Source organism: Festucalex cinctus, chromosome 2 (genome assembly GCF_051991245.1).
Source record: "Festucalex cinctus isolate MCC-2025b chromosome 2, RoL_Fcin_1.0, whole genome shotgun sequence".
Taxonomy (NCBI): Eukaryota; Metazoa; Chordata; class Actinopteri; order Syngnathiformes; family Syngnathidae; genus Festucalex; species Festucalex cinctus.
The window spans coordinates 28,069,304-28,091,665 of NC_135412.1; the positions used below are offsets into that span (position 1 = coordinate 28,069,304).

The window sequence follows — 22,362 nt, forward strand, 5'->3', positions numbered from 1 at the left end:
CTGTTGGATGGATATCCCATTATTCTTGTACCTGAACTATTCAAGCACACACCTCAGACTCCACCCAGGCGTTGTAGCCCGCCGGGCTGATGACCATCTCGATGACAGTAGCCACGATGAGCAGCACCAGAACAGCCGGCGACACGTACATCCACATGTAGTAATAGAAGGCGTATGGCCGGAAGCCCAGCATGTCCTCCAGGTCCTGCATAAACCTGCAACAAGAAGCAGTCGATGGGAGGAAAGTTGTAGGCAGCAATTCATCAGAAGAGATGTTTTAAAGCAGATCATGTGATTGATCAAGATGGCGTTCATTCATCTATTTAGAACAGTTTTTATTTTAACTTTTTTTATTTACTTATTTACTTAGTTTTTTGTTGTTGTTGTTTTGTTTTGTTTTTTGTTTTTTTTACTTTTTGTATTTACTTTTTGTATTTACTTCCTCCCAGCCATTTTCACAGAAGCAGTCCCGTTCGCTCCCGGCTGTTTTACTGGATTTTGACTGATTTTGCAAGGCCCACAGAATATTGTGTTCTATTGCTATAGAAGCATGGAACCTATCAAAAGAAAGATTAAAGTCTCTTCTTCCATCAGGAAAAAAAAAAAAGTATGTTTCTATCTGTTTCCATTTTGCAGCAATTAGCATTAGAAGAGAGCTAAGTTTCATCAGTTTTCGCAAATCTATTTAAAATTGTAAGTAATTGAGCTGATCTCCTTTGCTCTGCTGCCACCTGAAGGCCGTTTGTGTAATAACTACCATTTCTGCAACCGTTCTTTGCAGTTGAGAGGCTGCATCAAAGCCTTCTGTATGCTCTAGCATAAAAAAATAAATAAATAAATCAATAAAACTATAAATACGTCTTTGGGACACTTAGAGCATTAAAAAAACGTATTTATACGTTATTGGGAGTAAATGAGTTAAAGCAACAGCTTCATAAAAACGAGACATATTTGCAATTACTGGAGCAATTCCATGTGAAGGCTGAATAAAAACATAATTGAAGCATTTGATGGATTAAATGGCATGGAATGATGCTGACTGATCGGGGATAAGATGAATATGTTGAAGTTGAAATGGTTTTAATCAGTCAATATACGTGAAAACTGGAAATTTTTAGAATTTGGACCTTAAGAAATTTAGTGAATGGGAGTAATGAATAGGATGGCTTGTGCTTATCTGCACATGTTAAAGTTGGAATTGTTTGAATCGGTCAAGTAATATTGAGGGAGGAGTGAATTATGTAGAATATGTTCTATGGGAATTGTATGGCTAAAAAATGGGAATTTTTGGCTTGTGTAACATCTGGGCATGTATAAAATCTTTTACAAGGTGAATTGAATGCACAGAATGATTTGAATTTCAAATGGAAACTATCTGAATCTCTTACTTTAATGCACCAATGCAAATTAATGGCAAATTAGTAATGGTTGAAGTTGGGCCCCCAACTAGAATGAAAGTCATTTTTACGAACCTGAAAATAGCCAGATTGATATTGTGATTCACTCAAGGGAATTCTAATCGGGAACTGCTCTATCTGGACAGAGATTTGCTCGGGAAAGGCGGGACATTCTGTACAATACTTCAAGATGATTGGACGATGTGGCATCGTGCGCGTTTGTTTTGACCAATCACGGCCACGGATGAAAATGTCATCTTTGTTCGTGTTGAAGGGGGAGAGAAAGCACGGACATCTTTATCTGGTAAAAATACAGGAAGCGCCTCTCGCTGTTCAACATTCAAAAAGGAAACGGTGAGTAATTCTGCGAGAACAGAATTAATTGCAGCATCCATTCGTCCATGTTAGTGGTTCGGATTGGTGGAAATGAACGGCTCGGTGCAAGATGTATTCTTGGGAGTTTGTGAACTTACAAAAACTGCGAATTTTTTGAATAAAAAAAATTGAAGCCCCCATGGTGTGAATTTTTGTAATATATAGAAATTGAAATGATGTGAACTGGATGAATTAAAAAAAAAAAGTAGCAGGGATTAAAAAAAATAGATTTACAAATGGCTGAAAAAAAGGCTGAAAGCGACAAGTAGTTTCAAACAAATGTTTCCATTGCAGACGAGATCTGTGTCATTTTTAGTGGCGTAAATTACAACGTCACTACACATTACGTCAAGAGAACGCATGCGCAGACTGGACAGGGGACACAGCTGAGCTATTTTGATTCAACTGCTTGCAGTACAAAATGTTTGTTTGGATTAGCAAAAGGAATTCACCAACCCTCTGATGCCCAATGAAATCCCGTTTGGATTATGTGAAGCATTTTCATTCTGTTGGTCCGCTCACTTCTTTAAAAAAAACAAACAAACAAACAAACAAACAAAAAATACTTCCTAGATTTAAGTAGATTTAATATCGGAAAATTACTTTTGATACCTAAGTGCAGCAAATGTCAGATAATTTTGAGACTTTTACTCAAGTAATATTCAAAAAGGTGACTTTAACATCTGCCAAAATCATTTTCTGTTAAGATACTTGTATGTTTGCTACTGCTTTCAAGTATTTTATCCAAAACTGGTTGACTGTTTTTTCAACGGCACCTTTTGGTTCCGTATATCCAGGCCACAGAGATGTTCTCCAGGATCACCACCACCGTGAGCGGCAAGCCCGCCGAGTAGTCGTCAAACATGGTGACAAAGTAATTCCCTGAGCGCTGCACAAACAGCAGACCCAACAGGAAGGCAATGATACAGCAAACCACTGGGGGACACAATCGTGCGGTCAGAACTTTGAGCAACTTCCAGTTGTTAAAGGGATCAGCAGAAAAAGCTCACCGCACAGGATCTCTTTGCGTATCTTGAAGGCATCAAGGATGGGCGTGGTGATGCCCGTCATGGTCCCGATCATGCTTCCCAGGCCCAAATTAATGAGCATGAAGAAAAACATGACCGACCAGATGGGACTTGCCGGGAAGTGCGTCATGGCTTCTGTGAAGGCGATGAAGGCCAGACCGGTCCCCTGCACCGCCTGCATGGTGACGATGGCAATCAAGTTGTCAACTTCTACTACTCTTATGTATTTGTGTTCAAGGACTATATTACTTTTTTAAGATTATTATACTGTATAATTCGTTGTAGTTCAGCTGAGATGGATTTCAGCAAACCTGTGACCCAAATGGGGGAAAATACTCGAATGCAGGGGTCAGCAACATTCACTTGTCAAAAGAGCCATTTCAAGCTAATAGATAACAGAAAATCTGTGTGGATTCACTAGGGGTGTTAAAAAAAATCGATTCGGCAATATATCGCGATACTACAGCACGCAATTCTCGAATCGATTCAATAGGCAGCCGAATCGATTTTTTAACATCCATTTTTGATGAAAAAATATTCAACGAAACGTCTAACTTTCACACCTTAAGCATGGAAGAATGTTATATTAATGGAACATTAAGCCTTAATATTTTATTTCAATGCTGTTCTAACATGAAAAAGGTTACAACCTGTTTGTTAAATACAGAGGCTCACAGTTATAAAACTGAAGTTTCAGATCAATAAATAATACATTTTCATACAAATTTACTGAATGGTATTTTATATATATTTTTTTTTTTTACATACATTTTTAGACTTTTCTGCTTTTCTATCAAATTTCAGACATTTTTGGTAATTTTATAAACATAATCATTTTCTGCCTCTCCTTCCTTTTTTGACATTTTATGGCTATTTTATTTTATTTTTTTACATTTTTCTGCCTTTTGTGCTATCAGTTTTATTACATTTTTGACAGTTTGTGGACATTTTACGGTAATTTAGACATTTTATAAATACTTTTGAATGTTTTCTTTTCTGCCTTTTTTTTGCAATTCCAATGACATTTTCAGGTCATTTTCTGCCTTTCTTCTTTTGTTTTTGGACATTTTCTGGTTACGTTTGGAATTTTTTTTTTCTTGCCTTTTCACTCAGTTCGCTGACATTTTTGGCAATTTTATAAACATACCCACTAAACATTGGACGTCCTGTGGACGTGCAGATCATGTCTGTATTACGTCGGTTGGTCGAAGACCAGTGCTGGACTACTAAGCGACGTGCAAATTAAGTCCATTATTTGGACGTCTAATTATGACCCCATTTGGACCATGTTGTACGTGACTTTTTTGGGACGTCACAGGGATTTAAATATCAATGTTATTGTTATCAATATTATTTAATCAAGTTAGTATTATTTTTTCTGTGATAAAACTAATGTATTATTTATTTTTTTAGCTTTAGGTGCTTCCGGGTGGTGGAGTGGTTACGTCACTTGCCTTCAATGCAGGTGGTGTGGGTTCGCTTCCCCGTTAAGGAGATGATGTTTGTGTCACACACATAAAGCCATGCAATAAATGAGCCTTCAAGAACAGTCTAAAATTATTTTTAATTTAGTGTATTTTAATGATCTAACTTGGACTTGCATTAGCCCTCATTTGGATGTCCTGAAAACGTAAATACGGATGGTCCAGAAGACGTAAATACGGAACGTCCAGAAGACGTTGAAAAAAAGACGTCATCTGGCGTCCCAGTCTGCACCTTCAGCGGACCGAGATTGGACGTACAAGAATTACCTTAAAAAGACGTCCTGTCAACGTTTCTTTGCGCAGTGGGTAATCATTTTCTTCCTCTCCTTCCTTTTTTGAAATTTTATGGCTATTTTTTTATTTTTTATTTTTTATTTATTTTTTATTTTTTTTACATTTTGTCTGCCTTTTGTGCTATCAGTTTTATTACATTTTTGACAGTTTGTAGACATTTTATGGTAATTTAGACATTTTGTTGAATGTTTTCTTTTCTGCCAATTCCAGTGACATTTTGAGGTCATTTTCTGCCTTTCTTCTTTTGTTAGATCCATAGAGAGCCACAGGAGAGGGCATGTGGCTCCAGAGCCACAGGTTGTAGACCCCTGCTCTCAAAGATGGTGGGATGAGTGTCCCCTTCAACAGAAACGCCACTCACCTTGTTGAGTTCGTCCTCTAGCACACAAGGATCGAGACCGAGCTGGGCAAAGTTGTCTTCCTTGACCGTCTTAATGACACCGTACATTTCCGCGTAGTCTTCCGTGGTCATGTGCGAGAAGTTGATGTGAGGAGGGATGAGCTCTTTGCTCAGTACGCTAGTGTTGAGGTACCCCAAGATCTTCTCCGCATTCCTGCACAATTATATGAGTTTGGAGTTTTAATACCATGTCCAAACATGTATAAGTCCATAAAGAATATGCTGCGCATGAATGTCTGTGTGAAAATAAAGGCTGAAAGTGAAACTTAACAAAACTGGGTCCGACATACTCACTCCACGACACACTTCTCGTTCATGATGTTGGCCTTGAAGCCCAGGACGGCAAACACCACCAGCGTGGCCAGGATAGATGTGATGAAGTTGATGATGGAGACCAGCGCGGCGTCAAAGTGGCAGTTGTTGTCCCGCTTGTTGTAGCTGGAGAAGGCGATAACGCCGCCGAAGCCGAGACCCAGCGCGAAAAACACCTGCGTGGCCGCCTCCCGCCACACCTGCGGCTCCAGCATCTTCTCCAGCTGACGATCACACGCCATATTTGTGACATTGTTTCACAGCATTCAACCTCCACATCAGTTCAGACTATATGAAACCCTTACAAAATTGCAGTGCTACATGAAGGGGGACCTTCATTCATTTTCTATGATGACCGACATATCATGGTAGTAAAAACACAGCTCTAAATTATAAATAAACACTGCATTTTTTTCCCCATTAAACACAAAATGTTTTAGTTTTAAACAAAATACAGTATATTTGGCACATTAAGTAACATGTTCTATGGTAAGTTAAAATAAATAATAAATGTAATTGTTTTCATTCTTCTTAGTCAGTCTCATCACTGGTCAGCTAGTTTTAGAACAGCCCTGGAGGCTACTCATGTTGTACTTGAGGCTAACTCGGACCTGCTGGCACCTTCCATCCATTTTCTTAACCGCTTGCTTCTCACAAGGGTCACGGGGGTGGTGGAGCCTATCCTAGCTGGCTTCAGGCAGTAGGAGGGGTACACCCTAAACTGGTTGCCAGCCAATCGCAGGGCACACAGAGACCAACAACCATCCACACTCATAAGCACACCTAGGGACAATTCGGAGTGCCCAATTAACCTGCCATGCATGTCTTTGGAATGTGGGAGGTGACCGGAGTACCCGAGGAAGACCACCTGCTGGCACCATGTTTATTTTAATTTTTTTAAGGACAAGATAACGCATTACTCGACAGAGCAGAAAGGCATCCGTGTAAGCTTCTGGAGCTAGTGAAGTTGCTAGCTGTTTCTAAGTTCACGTTCTTGTCCGTTCTTGTGATCTCGTGAGATGTCATCAGTCATGACCCAAGTACTGTACCAATTTAAAGTACGCGTAAACCAAGAACGCATTGACTATCCGGTTGTTGTTCTTGTCTGCTAGCTTAAACCAAGGATGCATCGGTTGGTGACTTATGAAGTATTGGTTGGGAAAATATCCCAACATGCATTTTATGCTGCTACTAAAGGTAGCCAAGGTGAGGACTCACTTCTGTAAGTTGTTATTTTCCCTATGTTATTATTTTACGTATATACATCGGAGCTGGGGGGACTTTACAAGTACACAGCCGCCCCAATTCCAAAGAAATTATCATTCTTAGCAAATATTTTGTTGAATACGTTCTCAAGTTTGTTCTTAGGAAGACTGTACTTGTGGAGTTCACCAGACCATACACATTATTGACATTCTCTTGTCTTTCCCTGTGCTTCCTGTGTGTGTAACTGCTCATCCCTTCCATTCCTGATCAAGCTAGAAGGAAACAAAAAAAGATGCTAGCCTATCATCATGAACTTCAAAGAGGCGGCTTTTTATGCGATCTCTGTGCAGCTTTTGAAACCTTGGCCGGTAATCGGTCTAGTCTCCAGTTAATGTACACATAAGGACAAACAATGGACTGGTCGCCAAACAATCATTCACGGTGATATTTACACTAAAGGATATTTTTGACTCCTCAATCAACATCATGTTTTCGGAATGAGGAAGGAAGCCTCTATGCAAACACAAATGCAAAGCAGTAAGCGCTAATCATTGGAACGTCACGTTGCCTAATGGTTACATATTACGTAAAATTGACTTTTCAAGATGTTGCATACAAACGTGTCTAGAGTGCCTGCCCCTCCAATCAAGTAGGAAATGAAACAACCAAGTCAATCTTTAGTTATCTGACACATTCAGCTACGCTGTCCAAAGCCATCATGTCAAAGCGAAAAGCTTGCTATTGCTTCTAGCAATAGCAAACATTATAGTTAGCTTAATAGTGTTACAGCATTAGCTTCTGCTAGTAATGTTGTGATCATTTTCAGCTAAATCAACGTGGGTGTGGAGGCTGATGACATGACATGACAGAAATCCGCTCCTAAAACAAGCCAATTTTACCATGGCAAGAAACATGCTGCGTTATTTTGACGGATTGATTGACTTTTACTGGCCCACGGTGGCACCTCACCTTTGGCGTGAACATGTGTGCGATGCCGTCCACCGCGCCCCTCAGCAGCAAACCTCTCACCAGGAAGCAGAAGAGCACCACGTAAGGGAAGAGCGAGCTGAAGTACATTACCTGAAGGAGACACAGAGGTCATATTGCATGGTACGTGTTGCTATGGATGCACAAGGCCCGCACACACACACAAATACACACACATTGACTGAATGTTGTCATGAATCAGGGTTGAGAAAGCATGACACGCACCACATAGGCCCACTCCTTTGTGGAATCCAGCCCAAGAAACATTTGCATTATCAAGACCAAGATTCATTCAATTTTCTGTTTATTTATTTTTTTCATTTGTTGCATTTATTTAGACATCAAGTGCTCGGGCTGTCGAAGTTAGCACAATACTGAGATACTTTAAATACAGTAGCAGGGAGCCAAAGTATTCATCAAAAACTTGGATGAGGTTTAATTCCTAAAAAGCATTTTAATGTTATTTTAAGCAACCATAATAATATGTATAGTTTCAACATTAAAGGCCCTGTCTGCCGGTTTCACTCTGGAAAAGGCGCTTTTTAAATACAGGATTTAAACAAACAAACTAGTTCTCAATTTACAGTTCAGGCCTTGTCTTCATTTCTGGTGGTGATTTTGTCCTAACCCCCCCAGCCTGTATTTTGCCATTTTGTGTTTGTTTTGTAAACAGCGGGCCCTTTCTGTGGAAAGACAGTGTTTCCACCCCTCCAGCCAATCGCAGAGCGGGGGGTGGCGTGTCGCAAACGGGGCCGGGCGAATTTGCCGGCTGCGTGACGTCACTCCAATTTGAAAGCACGCACGGATTTTTTTTTTTTTTTCACTCACTCACTCACTCACTCACTCACTCACTCACTCACTCACTCACTCACTCACTCACTCACTCACTCACTCACGGACGCTTACATGTGTGAATACAGGCTGGGGGGGTGCGGGTTTAGGACAAAATCACCACCAGAAATTAAGACAAGCCCTGAACTGTAAATTGAGAAGTAGTTTGTTTGTTTAAATCCTGTATTTAAAAAGTGCCTTTTCCAGAGTGAAACCGGCAGACAGGGCCTTTAATAAAATTCACAATTAATTAAAAAATAAAAAATAAAAAATAAAAAATAAAAAATAAAAAATAAAAAATAAAAAATAAAAAATAAAAAAACTAATTAGACAGTCATTTAAAATCTAGTGCACTTCAAAGATAAATAGAAAATTGTATCTAAATAAATGTTTGAAAACAAACAATTATTAAAGGCAGGGTCTTCCGTTTTCACTTGGGAAAATTAACTTTATAAATACAGGATGTATACCCATGAATTCCTTCTCAATCGACACCTCTGGGCTTCTGTTAATGTGTGGTGGTGATTTTTTCCGAAACCCCCACCCTCCCAGCCTGTATTTTGCCATTTTGTATTTGTTTTGTCAACAGCGGGACGTTTCTGTGGAAAGACAGTTTACACCCCTCCAGCCAATCCCAGAGCGGGTGTTGTGTCACTCACTGTCGGGCGATAGGGCCGGCCGAATTTGTCGGCTGCATGACGTCACTCCTGCGGCAACTTGACAGCACGCACGCACTCAAGCTTGTGTGAGTGAGTGAGTGAGTGAGTGAGTGAGTGAGTGAGTGAGTGAGTGAGTGAGTGAGTGAGTGAGTGAGTGAGTGAGTGAGTGAGTGAGTGAGTGAGTGTGTGAGTGAAACAAAAAAGAAAAAAAGAACCAGTACGTGCTGTTAAGTTGCCGCGGGAGTGATGTCATGCAGCTGACAAATTCGCCTGGCCCTGTCTGGCGACAGTGAGTGACACGCCCCCCGCCATCCCCTGCTCTGCGATTGGCTGAAGGGGTAAACAACTTTCTGTCCACAGAAACGTCCCGCTGTTGACAAAACAAACACAAAATGGCAAAATACAGGCTGGGGGGTGGGGGTTTAGGAAAAAAAATCACCACCACACATTAACAGAAGCCCAGAGGTGTCGATTGAGAAAAAATTCATGGCTATACATCCTGTATTTATGAAGTGCATTTCCTGAGTGAAAACGGAAGACCCTGCCTTTAAAGTTAGTTTAAAGCTGCACTTTGTAATAATTTTTCCAAAAATATCTTTACAATAGCCTTTTTATTTGACCATTTATGACGGATATATGTTTTAATTAGTAGATGAACACTTTAACTCTTCATAATGGGAACTTCTGCAGGCCTCTGACCAATAGTATCAGACTGGATTTGGGGTCGAATTTTCTGACCTCTGTCTATGGATATGGCGACATGTGCGCATTGTGTTCGTGAAGAAGGGAACAGACTGTTTCATTTTTCCGGCCACGGGTGGCAGTAGCGATTCGAAATTCAATTTTCTGCGTTCAGTAGCTTTCAATGCAAATGCATTGTATTTAAAAGTTAAATACAACTGAACTGAATCATACAAATGTACCATCTGTATGGCCGGGGAAAAAAAATTCACTACCTAGTGTGTCAACATTTAATTCAATGACTTTTTTTTTTTTTTGCATACCACTGGAGGAGGCAACCAATTTATTTGTAAAATTCTCCTTTTCTGTGAATGTTGTGGTGATGACAAAAAATTACTAATTAAGCAATTTACAATTATTTTTTTATTGTATTTTGTGTTTAGAAATAATAAAAGTCAAGCATGAAAAAATATTTGATTAAAATTTTATTTTATTTCATTAAATAATTGTCTAATCCTTTATACTTAAATGCAGCATAAATAGTCATACAAATTAGCATTAATTATTATTTTATTATTAAAATAAAATTATTTCACATATTCACATCCACATTTTTACCATTATTTTGTTCACCTTTTTTTCCCCAAATGAGCTGGCCCATTAGGTTTTCAAAGTCAAATGTGACCACATGAACACAAAATTTTGCCCATCCTCGTCATAGAGGAAGTGCGGTTGACGGTTGGAAGACATTAGTCAAACATGCCTCCTGTCTTCAGGGGATTATTAGATTGTGGTTTTTCAAGCGTGTTTATGACATTTATAATGGGCTCTCTGGATGCTGGACTGAGGTGGATGATTCGCTCCCTGGATGGACATGACCACATAGTCGCATTTTCCCTCCATGTCATCAATTTGCATTTGCTTGATTCCGTTTTGCTTTAATATAAATACACACACACACACACACCTATACACACACACACACACACACACACACACACACACACACACACACACACACACACACACTTGAAATAACCAAACTGATTGATAAGTGCATGTGTGAATAATTACCATCATACAACCAACAAACGGAAGCAAGCGTTCAGAACATTTAGAGTAAGATTTTGACATAAAAAATTCTTATAAATCCAGTGAGCTGGCTTAAGCTTGTGAATAAAACGATTCATTCACGTTGCATTTGCTCATTCCTTTGTAAAATTATAAAACGTTAAAAGCTAAAATGAGAGAGTACGCATTCAAGTACCGGTAGTCATGCTGCAGGATTGTTTTGTTTTTATTTTTTGCCTTTTTGTGAAATGTGATGGGAAAGCATGATGGGAGCATGCGACTAAGATATCCAACTTAGACACTCAACTTAAACAAACCACCTCATCCAAAAGTAATTAAAAATAATTCCTGTGCAAAAGTGCCATACGAGCCAACCAAAAGACAGAAGAAAGTGAGAAGTACGACACCTTGCCGGATGATTGGATGCCCTTGATGACAGCCAAGCACACCAAAATCCAAGCCACCAGCAGGGAGAGCGTCATCTTCCAGTTCAGGCCTCCCGTGTCATCGATGCTGCTGGTGATGTTGAGCGTCTGACGGTACCAAAAGTAAGTCGTGGCCGAACTCTTCTCGCACTCTGGCTCTACGACAGCAACGACCAAACAAACATGGCTATGAGTGACTTGTGTCGATATATTCGCCATTTGTCTAGGGCAGGAATCAGCAACCTGAAGAGCCATTTCGGCTGTGAGAACAACTGCTAGGCAATACTTAAAAAGCACATTTTTATTAGCTTAAACATATCTTTAACTCATTCACTCCCAACCATTTTCACTTAAGTATTTTCCTGGATTTTGACTGATTTTTCAAGGCCCGCGAAATATGATGTTCTATTGCTATAAAAATATGGAACAAACCAAAAGAGAGATTAGAGTCTCTTCTTTTATCAGGGAAAAAAAAAGTATATTCCTATCTGTTTCCGCTGTGCAGCAATTAGCAATAGAACATAGCTAAGTTTCATCGTTTCACAATTCTGCTTAGAACTGTGGGGAAATCAGCTTGTTTTAACATGGCCTGGTTGATCTCTTATACTCTGCTGCCACTCAACCGTTTTCTGCAGTAGAGAGACTGCATCAAAGCCTTCTCTATGCTCTGGCATAAAAAAACAAAACAAAAAACGTATAAATACGTCTTTGGGACACTTAAAACATTTAAAATATGACGTATTTATATGTTTTGGGGAGCTAATGAGTTAAAGAGCATCGTACAAAAAAAAAAAATATGTGGTATCTCTCTATCATGAATTTATACATCGTGGGTGGGTCTGGTATTTCACAGTATAAAATGGGGTTCATTGTAAATGCCTATTCGTGCTTTAAATGCATTCAAACTAAAACATGTTTTTGTGCACTTACCGGCTTGGGTTCCGTTGATGTTGACCGGGCATTCGGCCCATGGGAGCGGGTACTGGAAGGACTGGAAGAAGTAGAAGATGCTCCATCCGATGATCACGTTGTAGTAAAGCCCCACAAAGCCACAAACCTGCCGTGAAGGAAACAGCAGCGTGCTTGTATCAAGTGTAGTGCAGCACACACGCACTCCTCCATACAGCGTAGATACAAAATGAAAGTGAGCAAAAGAAGAAACAAAAATAGGCACATGTGTTACAGCATGTACGTGAGTGGGAAGGTGTGTGCGTTTTGTCCAGTTAGCTTCGTCAGACATGTCCAATTACTGTAAATCTCCAGGGGCAGAAGTTGCTGAGCCTACGTCAGATTAACTCTGAGCGCCAATGAATTATTGAGCTGTATGCTCTCAGCAGTCCTGCATGAGGCGCTATTTATAGCTGCCCAACGACACACGTGCGCCCCCCTCAGCCCCCCACCGCTGTCAGCTCTGTCTCCTCTCTGATAGCCAAGATAGATGGAGTCTCTCGTCGCAATGGGCACAACTTGAAAAAGTTGACATGAATTGAAAAACCTCATGCAAAAACAACAACAAAAGAATGTTATTAATAAAAAATAAATAAATCATACATGGAAAACAAGCAACCTTGATTTTACTGTTAGGTCTTTCTTGCCATTATGAGACATTTTGTGGAACAAGATTTTCTTTATACACATGATAGGTTTTTTTTGTTGTGAGTGTGAGGATTTTGATGTGTGAGAGTTATTAGGGGCACATACAGAGAGAGAGAGAGAGAGAGAGAGAGAGAGAGAGAGAGAGAGAGAGAGAGAGAGAGAGAGAGAGAGAGAGAGAGAGAGAGAGAGAGAGAGAAATTGGACAGACTAATGAGATAAGCATGATTTCATGTCTAAAACAAAACTGTTAATATCAGAGAGGAAGCAAAGGGAACAATGGAGCTGCGAGGAAGCCACTGGACGTGTTAATGCCGCAGGCTGCAACTTTTACTTCTCACCAAGGCAACCGACTTCATTCATGAGATCCTCGTGATTGTCCAACTCCAACTGAGAGCCCAGCAGGAAGTCAAAAATGATGACCAATGAGAGGAGGCCAATTATTTCCTTCCTTATTAACTCCACAATGTGGGACTTCAGACTCACAACTATTTTTGAATTTTCACTATGCATTTAGCAATCTGAAATATAAATACCAGCTGAAATTCCAAGGAATTTGGCTTATGTTTCACATCTTTCCGACTGGTAATTCATATAGTCAAACCAGGCGTCATCATTCAAGCCATTTACCCTCTTTTCTCAATCAATCTATTTTGGTCAGCTAATAACAGTTTGTTTACATGTGGTACCACTACCATCACAAGAAAGTGCCACATCTTGCCCACATGACTGTGTCGTCATCATCCAGGTCTAGGCAACTGCACTAATATTGGATTTGAAAACAATTCTCATGTAATCTAAGAAGTTTTCTGAAAGACCTCAATATTGAGATTTTTGCCTTACACAACGAGAAACATACATTTGGATACCCCACTGCGAACATATAGACCTGAAGAAGCCATTTGGATTAAAGGTGAAATGTCTTCAACAACCAAGAGTCTAGTTGCCTAAAACACGTTCTGGGTGAATTATTTCGAATAGCATTAATATTACTTGGAAATATTAAGACACAATAATTGTACCGCTACTACATTCAATGGACAAAGTCACAGTTACCATCAGACTAGAAACTCCAATGCCTCCCAGCCGTGGGTACACATAATTCCACACGCCAATACTGCCGCGTCGGATCCTCTGACCCACCGCCAGCTCCAGGAAGAACAGTGGGATGCCGATGAGGAGGAGGAGGATGAAGTAGGGCACCAGGTAGGCACCTATGAAACAAAGAAGTATGTAGGGTGGTTTACTTTCATTCCCTGTTTAACACATTCACTGCCATAGACGGTTCTAGACGTCAAAGATTCATTTTTACTGGGCTGGCAGTGAATGAGTTAATTGTGCACCAACGACAGTGTGCTTTTACTCAGTGATGACACTAGACTGGAACAAATTAAAACAAATGGGAAAATTATGTTTTGAAAGTCTACCAAATGGGAGTTGGACTACAGAATATTCAGCAAAATCCCATTCAATGGGTTCACCTACCTCCACCGTTCTTTTGGCACAGGTATGGAAACCTCCACACGTTCCCCAGGCCCACCGAGAAGCCCACCTGAGCCAGGATGTACTCCAGCTTATTGTTCCAAGCCGGCCTCCCATCCTCAGCGTCGGGGTCCGGGGAGGGCAGCAGGGCTCTTACTGGGGCGGTGGAGCCCGGACTGAGCCCCATACTCATCTGACTGCTCTTGTAGTCCATGGCGTGTTCCAGAGACAGCAGGTCGGCCACCGACTCGGTGACCGGCTCACTGCTGTGCTCCAGCTGGGTTACTCGCGTGTTGTTTGGCATGGCTGGGCACACGCGTGGGAGCTCGAGCCAAGAAGGGTGAAGCAAGCGGAGGAGGCAGGGAAGTTTTGGATTGGGAGAGTCACAGGCGGTGGAAGTAAGTTGTGCTTCTGCAAAGACAAAATGGTTGGAGAGCAAACAAAAAAAAAAACATGAGCAAAAAATATATATTATTGAATTTTATATCATGAGAGAAAATCATGGTGTCTGTGAACTTTTACATACTTTTTTCCAATCTAAAAGGATGGAAATGCCAGTGTTGTCCTCTATCATGCAAAACAAAAACAGTAGTACCACTGCAGCTCTAAGTGAAGCTAATCCAATCACTAATCCAATTCATTACAGCAGCAAATTCCCTCCTTACTGGAGGTTTTTACTGCAAAGTTGTGTCATGTGATAATCATGGGCAGCAGGACAGCATTTAATTTGTGTGTCGACCCGTCCGAGAAAACTAATGTTGGAATGTGAAGACGGGATCAAACTAATTCTAGGAGCTGCTACATATCCTGCAAAAAAAAAATGTAACTTTAAAGTTTTTATTAGCTTTCAAGGTGAAATTTCAGGACGAATCTAAAATTAATTCCAAGCTTTACAGGTGAACTTAATGTGACCTCCTTTAAGCTTTTGAATGCACATGTCCAACTGTTAAATGTTTCAGTACTTTTTGCACAAGTTGCTGTTCTCTAACAAAAACTGGAGCGTAACAGCAAAATTCACAAACGACAATGCTTCAGCTCATGGAGGTGGCATCATCAGGGAACGGCTGTTGGAGACTGGTGGTGGTGGACCTCAAATGGAATGGCTTACACTTTCTCCAAACCTGAATGCAACTTTTTGAGCAGTGTAAGTGTAACATTAAATCAATCCCTAAAGTTACGAAAACCATTAAACATAATCATGAAACACTCTACATTTGCATCAAAAGTGATGCTAACGCAAGAAGCTAATACATGTTGACTCGTTTTTGTCATCACAAACTAACTCAAATGCACCACATAGTAGTCAGACATGATACAAAAGTAATGCGAGTACAATCAAGCCAAGAGATATGAAAACAAAAACAGATAGTAAACCTATGAACTCAACTCAACTTTATTTATAAAGCGCTTTAAGAGCAGACTTTGCTGTATATAAAGTGCTGTACATAAACATAAATATCAGTTTTGCAGTAAGCAAGAACAAAGCAAACATTTTGAAGTGCAATACAAGTTTTTTTTTTTCAAGTACCGTATTTTCCGCACTATAAGGCGCACCTAAAAGCCTTCAATTTTTTCAAAAGCTGACCACGCGCCTTATAATCCAGTGCGCCTTATATATGGATCAATATTGAGCCGCAGCAGGTCTCGCTGTCAAGACGCTATCGGTGACCCTGCACGATCGGTGACGCGCATGCGCAGAAGATCCCGCCATCTTGGTTCACTAGCTAATACTAATACTTTACGTCAGAGAAAATAATAAAACGGCTATTTATTCATTTTGGGAGTGAATGGAGTTGTCAGAAAACTGGTTTGTAATCTATTAATAAAGTTTGACTGACCTATCTGACTGTTTTGTTGACATTCCCTTTAGCGCAGCACCATCTAATGGATGCATAACGTAACCCCAGCCTCTACTGTAGCGCCTTATATATGGAAAAGGTTTTAAAATATGTCATTCATTGAAGGTGCGCCTTATAATGCGGTGCGCCTTATAGTGCGGAAAATACGGTAAATTTTACATTTGCATTTTACATCAGTAAATAAATACGGCAAGTGAGTAAATAAATAAATAAATAAATAAATAAATAGGTAGACTAAAACTCATACCACACACACCACAAAACACCAGGATCAAGTCTCATGGTGCACCAAAGCCAAAGAATACAGATGTGTTTTAAGACGTGTTTTAAAAGGATAAAGAGGGGGATTGCCTAATATTTAGTGGAAAGTCGTTCCAAAGGGAGGGACTGGCAACAGCAAATGCACGATTCCCTCTAAGTCTCCGCTTAGCCCTCGGTACCTCCAGTTGAGTCTGGTCTGCTGACCAGAGGCACCGGGCAGGTGTGTAGGGGTGCAAGAGCCCAGCGAGATAAGGTGGGGCAAGACCATTGAGAGATTTGAAAACAAATAGAAGAATCTCAAAGTGGATTCTAAATTTCACTGGCAGCCAGTGAAGAGAGGCCAGAATAGGGTTTATGTGTTCCCTCTTACGGGCACCAGTAAGGAGACGAGAAGCAGCATTTTGGACAAGCTGGAGATGCTGCAGAAAGGACTGGCTGATCCAAAATAAAGTGCATTACAGTAATCCAGCCGAGATGTAACAAAGACATGGATTACCATTTCGAAGTGCTGCTGAGATAAGAGATTTTTGACCTTAGCCAGCTCAGTTCCCCACGTCAAGCAGCCGTCATCTCTCAAACACTCAGAACCACCATAAAATAAGCCCCCAAAATGAACAGGACCACCTCATTGAGTAACACAAACACCTATCAGAAGACTTTATGCTGCTATTATATTTGCTCTTATTTCATAAACAATGTCACAATTTTGTGAAACTTCAACATTACGTAATCCTCCCCCCAAATGAAGACTATACCACCTAATTGAATGACACATGGTTACATAAGTATGAAATTCAATCAACCAGACAACCACTATTGTCATGTTAATGTTTTGGTTTTAAAACAAAAAACAAAAAACAAAACAAGCACACTGCAGCTAGCCAGTTGGTGGCTAGCTTGAGAGGCTAACAGAGTCAATGTGTCTGCACTGCTTGTCTGACGATCCAAACAAAAGTCCTTTGTTCACAAAAACCTGCTCCATATGCCTGCTGAATGAGAGCCACATCAAGCCAACTGCAACAGAACAATGTAAACCAATTGCACGCATAAAACATTAAATATTTTCATCATAAGTGGCAATCTGCAACTAACCTAGCAGTGGGAAGTTTGGAAATACCTCAAATTGGAAACAATACATGACAATTATTGCAATTAATGGGAATTAAAAGGAAATTTATGGTCATTTTTGTCTAGGGGAAAAAAAAATCACTTTCAAGCAAAAATTACAACCTTTTCTTCATGGTAAGCAAACAAATAAAACTGGCCATCATCTCCAACTGGCGTAACAGTAAAAAAAAAATTATATATATATATATATATATATATATATATATATATATATATATATATATATATATATATATATATATATATATATATATATATATTTGGACAGTATTACAATCCTTTCTACTTTCTAACTTCTTGGATATTGTTCTTCTCTTAAAAAAGAGGGGTAATGCACACAATAGAGTAAATCCTTTGATATTGGTTGAAATGGCATCCAATATGATACGAAGGGTAAGTGGTATTAAAAAAGGAAGAAAAAAAAATCTGTTATTGAACTAGTGGCTCCTCATTGTTGCCACCTAAAAGTCGCCATGAAAGGATTTGAGTCATCAGAAACACTCAGCATGGCTGCTATCAATGTGCTGCTTAAACATACATGAAAACATTGTGAGACAATGAATCTACTGTGCAAAAGGCTCCGATAAATATCACAAGTCACAATGCATAATGCAACTTGATTGGGGACGAGTAATCACAGACAGACGGCTGCCAATGCGCAATGCTCCAAACTAAAGTAGCTCCATAGAAGACTGAGCTGACGAACAGATGGACATGAATGAAAGGCATGCTTTTATAAAAGAAAGTAGAGAATTTGGAAGCGTTTCTATGTGTCTCACTAATATGTCTGTTTTGATCTTTGGTTAAAATATCCTATTTTTTTTTTTTTTTTTATTTGTTTTATAATGGCTCGTTTTAGTGGTGGATCGGTCTTATGCAATGTGCTAGCCCAAAGCTACCACAATTTTTAAAGCCATGCGCTGTAAAAATAAGTCAGCATAATGATAGACAATGAGCCAGGAGGAAATGGTACATAAAAGAGAGATAATGTCCAAAGTTTGATTGTTTATTAATGAATTTGTATCCGATAAATCAATGGTATTATGGGTAGAATAATTCTAAATAATTCTAAAAATATTCTGGTTAGCTAATGCTAATAGGTGCTATCAGTGCAGCTTTTCTTTGTTTGTCTTGAACATGATGGTGCTTCAGCCAAAGCCATCCTTTCACTCTAGCCTCGCTGCCAAGTCATTGGCTGAGTGTTAACTATGATAACTGCCCTACATTTTGGAAACAGCAGGGCTCCCTTACAGACACAAAAAAAGTCTTATGACTAAAGACTGACTTGGTTGTTTAATTTCACACATGATAGGTGGGCAGACACAACATTTTGTATGTAAATATTAAAAGTCCAATTTGCATAATACATGCACTGAATCTTGCGATGAGAGATTAGTTTTTTTGTCGAGCTTTGTTTGAATGTGTTCACATTTGAACTTAAATCTTCCTTAATTAATCACACTTGCCACATACATGTGATATTCTGATGTTAAATTTGTAGGGACACACTGAATATTTTGTTAACATAAAGCATAAAGCATTTGTGTAGTTATTTATTTTGTATCATAAAACCATGTGACAAAAGCACCCACAGGTTTTCAAGGGTGCGCTAACACAGAATGGCTTTGGCATAATTAAAACGATCTTAAAAATGCTGTCATATGGTTTAAAAAAAAATGTTCAACCGCACGACCGCAGAGGAACATATAACATGAAAACGGCATAGCAACTGCGTCCTCCATAAGCAACAGAGCACAGGTTCACATGTTTCTCTCACAGTCCGTATCTGCTAGACTTTCTTTTAGTGCGGTTGCTAGGCAATGGCTCATCTTGCAAAATGGAGAAGCAGCCTCACCGGTCGCCTGTTTCTCCTCTCGCCATCGCAAACAGACAAGACATCCACTTGAGGGGATGGCCGCAAATCTGGCCGGGGGGAGGGCGCGCTCTGTGGCAGAGGCGGAGGTGATTGTTGTGCTGCCTGCATGCCGTGATGACACTCGTGCAAAGCGGCCAGCAAAGGGAAAGTGACACATTCCCTTGGGTCACATTTCAAGGGATGCTCTGCTGGTTTCGCAAACGCAGTCAAACTCACCTACTCTGATTTTTCAGTACAGTACAATATAAATGTCTCTTTTAAAGCAGACTCTTCCGGTTTTGGCAGGCTTGCTATATGTTTTACCATTTTGAACAGGAATGAAGAGTTTACAACTGAATTAATTGTTTTACAGCTAAATGTAAGATTGAGGCTCACTCAACTTCTCTCATGGCTTGGCATATAGACACAAAAACAGAGTGGTCGCTAGTCGATGTCATGGCTAGGGGTGTCAAAATTAGTGCATTAATTTTGAGTTCATTTAAAGTTCATTTAATGCCACTATTTTTTATTTTATTTTTTATTTTTTTACGCACAATTAAATGACCGCTCCTGACTTGGAAAGCCTGTACTGGGAGAATTCCAGTCGCAATGCAGCAGACACAGCCACGTCAAAATTAAGCAGTAATAAATGTAATAATAATGCCTATATTTGTGGAAACTGGGGTCCAGTTGTATTTTACAATTTTAAAAAATGTGCAGAATTTCACAAATGACTTCAAGTTAAAGATTAGATAGCTCTTAATACGATTAGAAAAATGCACTGCGCTGTCGCTGACTTGCAAATGAAATTATGCCATCTAGTGGCAGAAAATTACATTGACAAAAATCAATAGCACACTCTTTTTTTTTCTTTTTTTTTTTTACAGTACAGTACATCTTTTAAATTTGAATTCAATTTTATGAATGGTTAAATCATTGTATCAATGACTAAAAGATGCAGCCTTATTTCTATTAGTTTAACTTTTTTTGCACTTGTTAACAATAAAAATAATAATAAACTTAGAAACTAATAATTTCATTGTACATTTGATTGTACATTTAAATCGTGAGTTAACTATCATGCGATTAATTACAATTAAAAATTTGAATCACCTGACACTCCTAGTCATGGCACATATTGACAAACAACGGCCTGGTGACCCGTAAAGGTCAGAATATATCGAGTAGAAACTCAAATTAACTTACCAAGAACCAGCTGACTCCAGATTTAACAGACAGAAAATAGTGTCCACTCCACTCATTTTTATTTGCATTTTTTATTATTATATTGGTAAATATTTATTGCGGATGTACCTCTGTACCACACTCTGTACCCATATCTGTAGGATAATATAGTGAAAATGAATGCAAATGTGAATATTTACTTTGCAAGCCGATATACAGTAATTCACTTCATTTATATAGCACTTTTCTACCTTACAAGACCCTCAAAGCACTTTACAGTTGACTACTCTGACACAGCATGAGGAGCAATTGGGGGTTCAGTATTTTGCTCAAAGATACTCTGACTTAGTCACAATGGCATGGGATCGTATCTACAACCTCTAGGTTTGCGGAACAACCGCACTACCACTGATCCACAAAGAATGCATCTCTGCATTATCTCATGCTGTCCCACACTACTGTCATACTAAAATCCTCCATGCACATCTGGCGGAGCGCCGAATGCCTGCACCTCAATCAACCAAAAATTGGGTTATGCAATTTGCGCTACTAGTTAGACCAGGTTTTACCGAGTCTAAAATCTTATTGACTTCATGTGACCAAATAATTAGCGATGCGCAGGGGGGCTTGGCAGCTGCATCCACCAGAACCCCCACACAGGCGCAACACGGCCCCAAATAGGCCAGAATACTTTCCTCAGCAAGAAAATTGAGATCCGCTTTACATCGAGGGCATGCGCACCTGTCTACGAAAATCAAGCCTACAAACTCCACATGAGCAGAGCAAAGATTTGACCCCTGAACCTTACTGTGAGATACATATGCTCACCAAAATGATTCTGGTAGTTTTAAGTGTTTAGAACAGATTTATGGAATTATAATTTATTTTAATATTAATAGGAGCTTGATTGATTGATTGATTGATTGATTGATTGATTGATTGATTGATTGATTGATTGATTGATTGATTGATTGATTGATTGATTGATTGATTGATTGATGACAGCTTGGACGTAAAAAGACACGCACAGCGCAGCATCTAACGAGAGACAACCTCAACATACACGCATGGCCATCTCTTGTCAATATGACCTCTACTAACGTGTCAAGGTCACATGCATGCACGAGTAATCAAAAGGTTCATCAAAAGGTGCTCCATTTTCCCCGGCAAGGAAGAGACATTGAAGCAATCCCAGATGACGTTTCGAGACGCGCGCCAGGTGTGAAGGTGGGGGGGAGGAAGAGCGTGGTGCGCCACACGACGACGACGAGCACATAAAAATGGAAGGTAAGGGTGACGCACGTACCTCGGGCGGGTTTTAGGGGTGTTACGAAGCGACGCGGAGGCTCTTCATGGATGAGGCGCGGCGGCGTCCGTGTGCAGCATCCCGGCCACGCTCACGGGTGGGCGCGCGACACTCGAAAAGTGCGCGTGGATCATCTACAAGAACATCGAAGAGGAGGAGTTGCGACGCGGTGGCTGCTGCCGAGCTCTTTGCTTTTCCACGTGCTTGGGATGGTGCGCAACGCTCATCCGAAGGATGCACCCAGAAGAAGAAAAGGGGGCGAAACATTACTATGGCAAGTCACGACCATGTGTGACGCAGGTTTGACTCATCCGCCAGTGTGCTCGCGTCAGCAGGCGAAGTGCACAACAAATACACACTCAAAAAAAGGTTGCAGGTAAACATGAGCATGATAGATAGATAGATAGATAGATAGATAGATAGATAGATAGATAGATAGATAGACGGGCACTCTATCTTCCTTCCACTTTTTCAAAACATGTTTTCCTGGGTTCACTGAAGACTCAAGTGTGAATGGTCGGTTTGTCTACATGCCCTGCATTC

The 22,362-nt window shown here is 40.0% G+C and overlaps 1 protein-coding gene across 1 annotated transcript in view; it reads right to left on the reverse strand.

Moving 5' to 3' along the window:
* Positions 1-22,114, reverse strand: part of slc6a17 (solute carrier family 6 member 17) — a 29,915-nt gene extending 7,801 nt beyond the window's left edge. Inside the window, exons 1-11 of the mRNA XM_077514181.1 lie at positions 21,820-22,114; positions 14,229-14,636; positions 13,800-13,957; positions 12,081-12,207; positions 11,133-11,308; positions 7,466-7,576; positions 5,273-5,514; positions 4,940-5,132; positions 2,783-2,975; positions 2,549-2,708; positions 53-215 (exon numbers count right to left, since the gene is read on the reverse strand). Of these exons, the coding sequence (XP_077370307.1) occupies positions 53-215; positions 2,549-2,708; positions 2,783-2,975; positions 4,940-5,132; positions 5,273-5,514; positions 7,466-7,576; positions 11,133-11,308; positions 12,081-12,207; positions 13,800-13,957; positions 14,229-14,529 (1,824 nt within the window). The 5' untranslated portion in view covers positions 14,530-14,636; positions 21,820-22,114. The remainder of the gene's footprint in view (positions 1-52; positions 216-2,548; positions 2,709-2,782; positions 2,976-4,939; positions 5,133-5,272; positions 5,515-7,465; positions 7,577-11,132; positions 11,309-12,080; positions 12,208-13,799; positions 13,958-14,228; positions 14,637-21,819) is intronic.
* Positions 22,115-22,362: the final 248 nt, after the last annotated feature.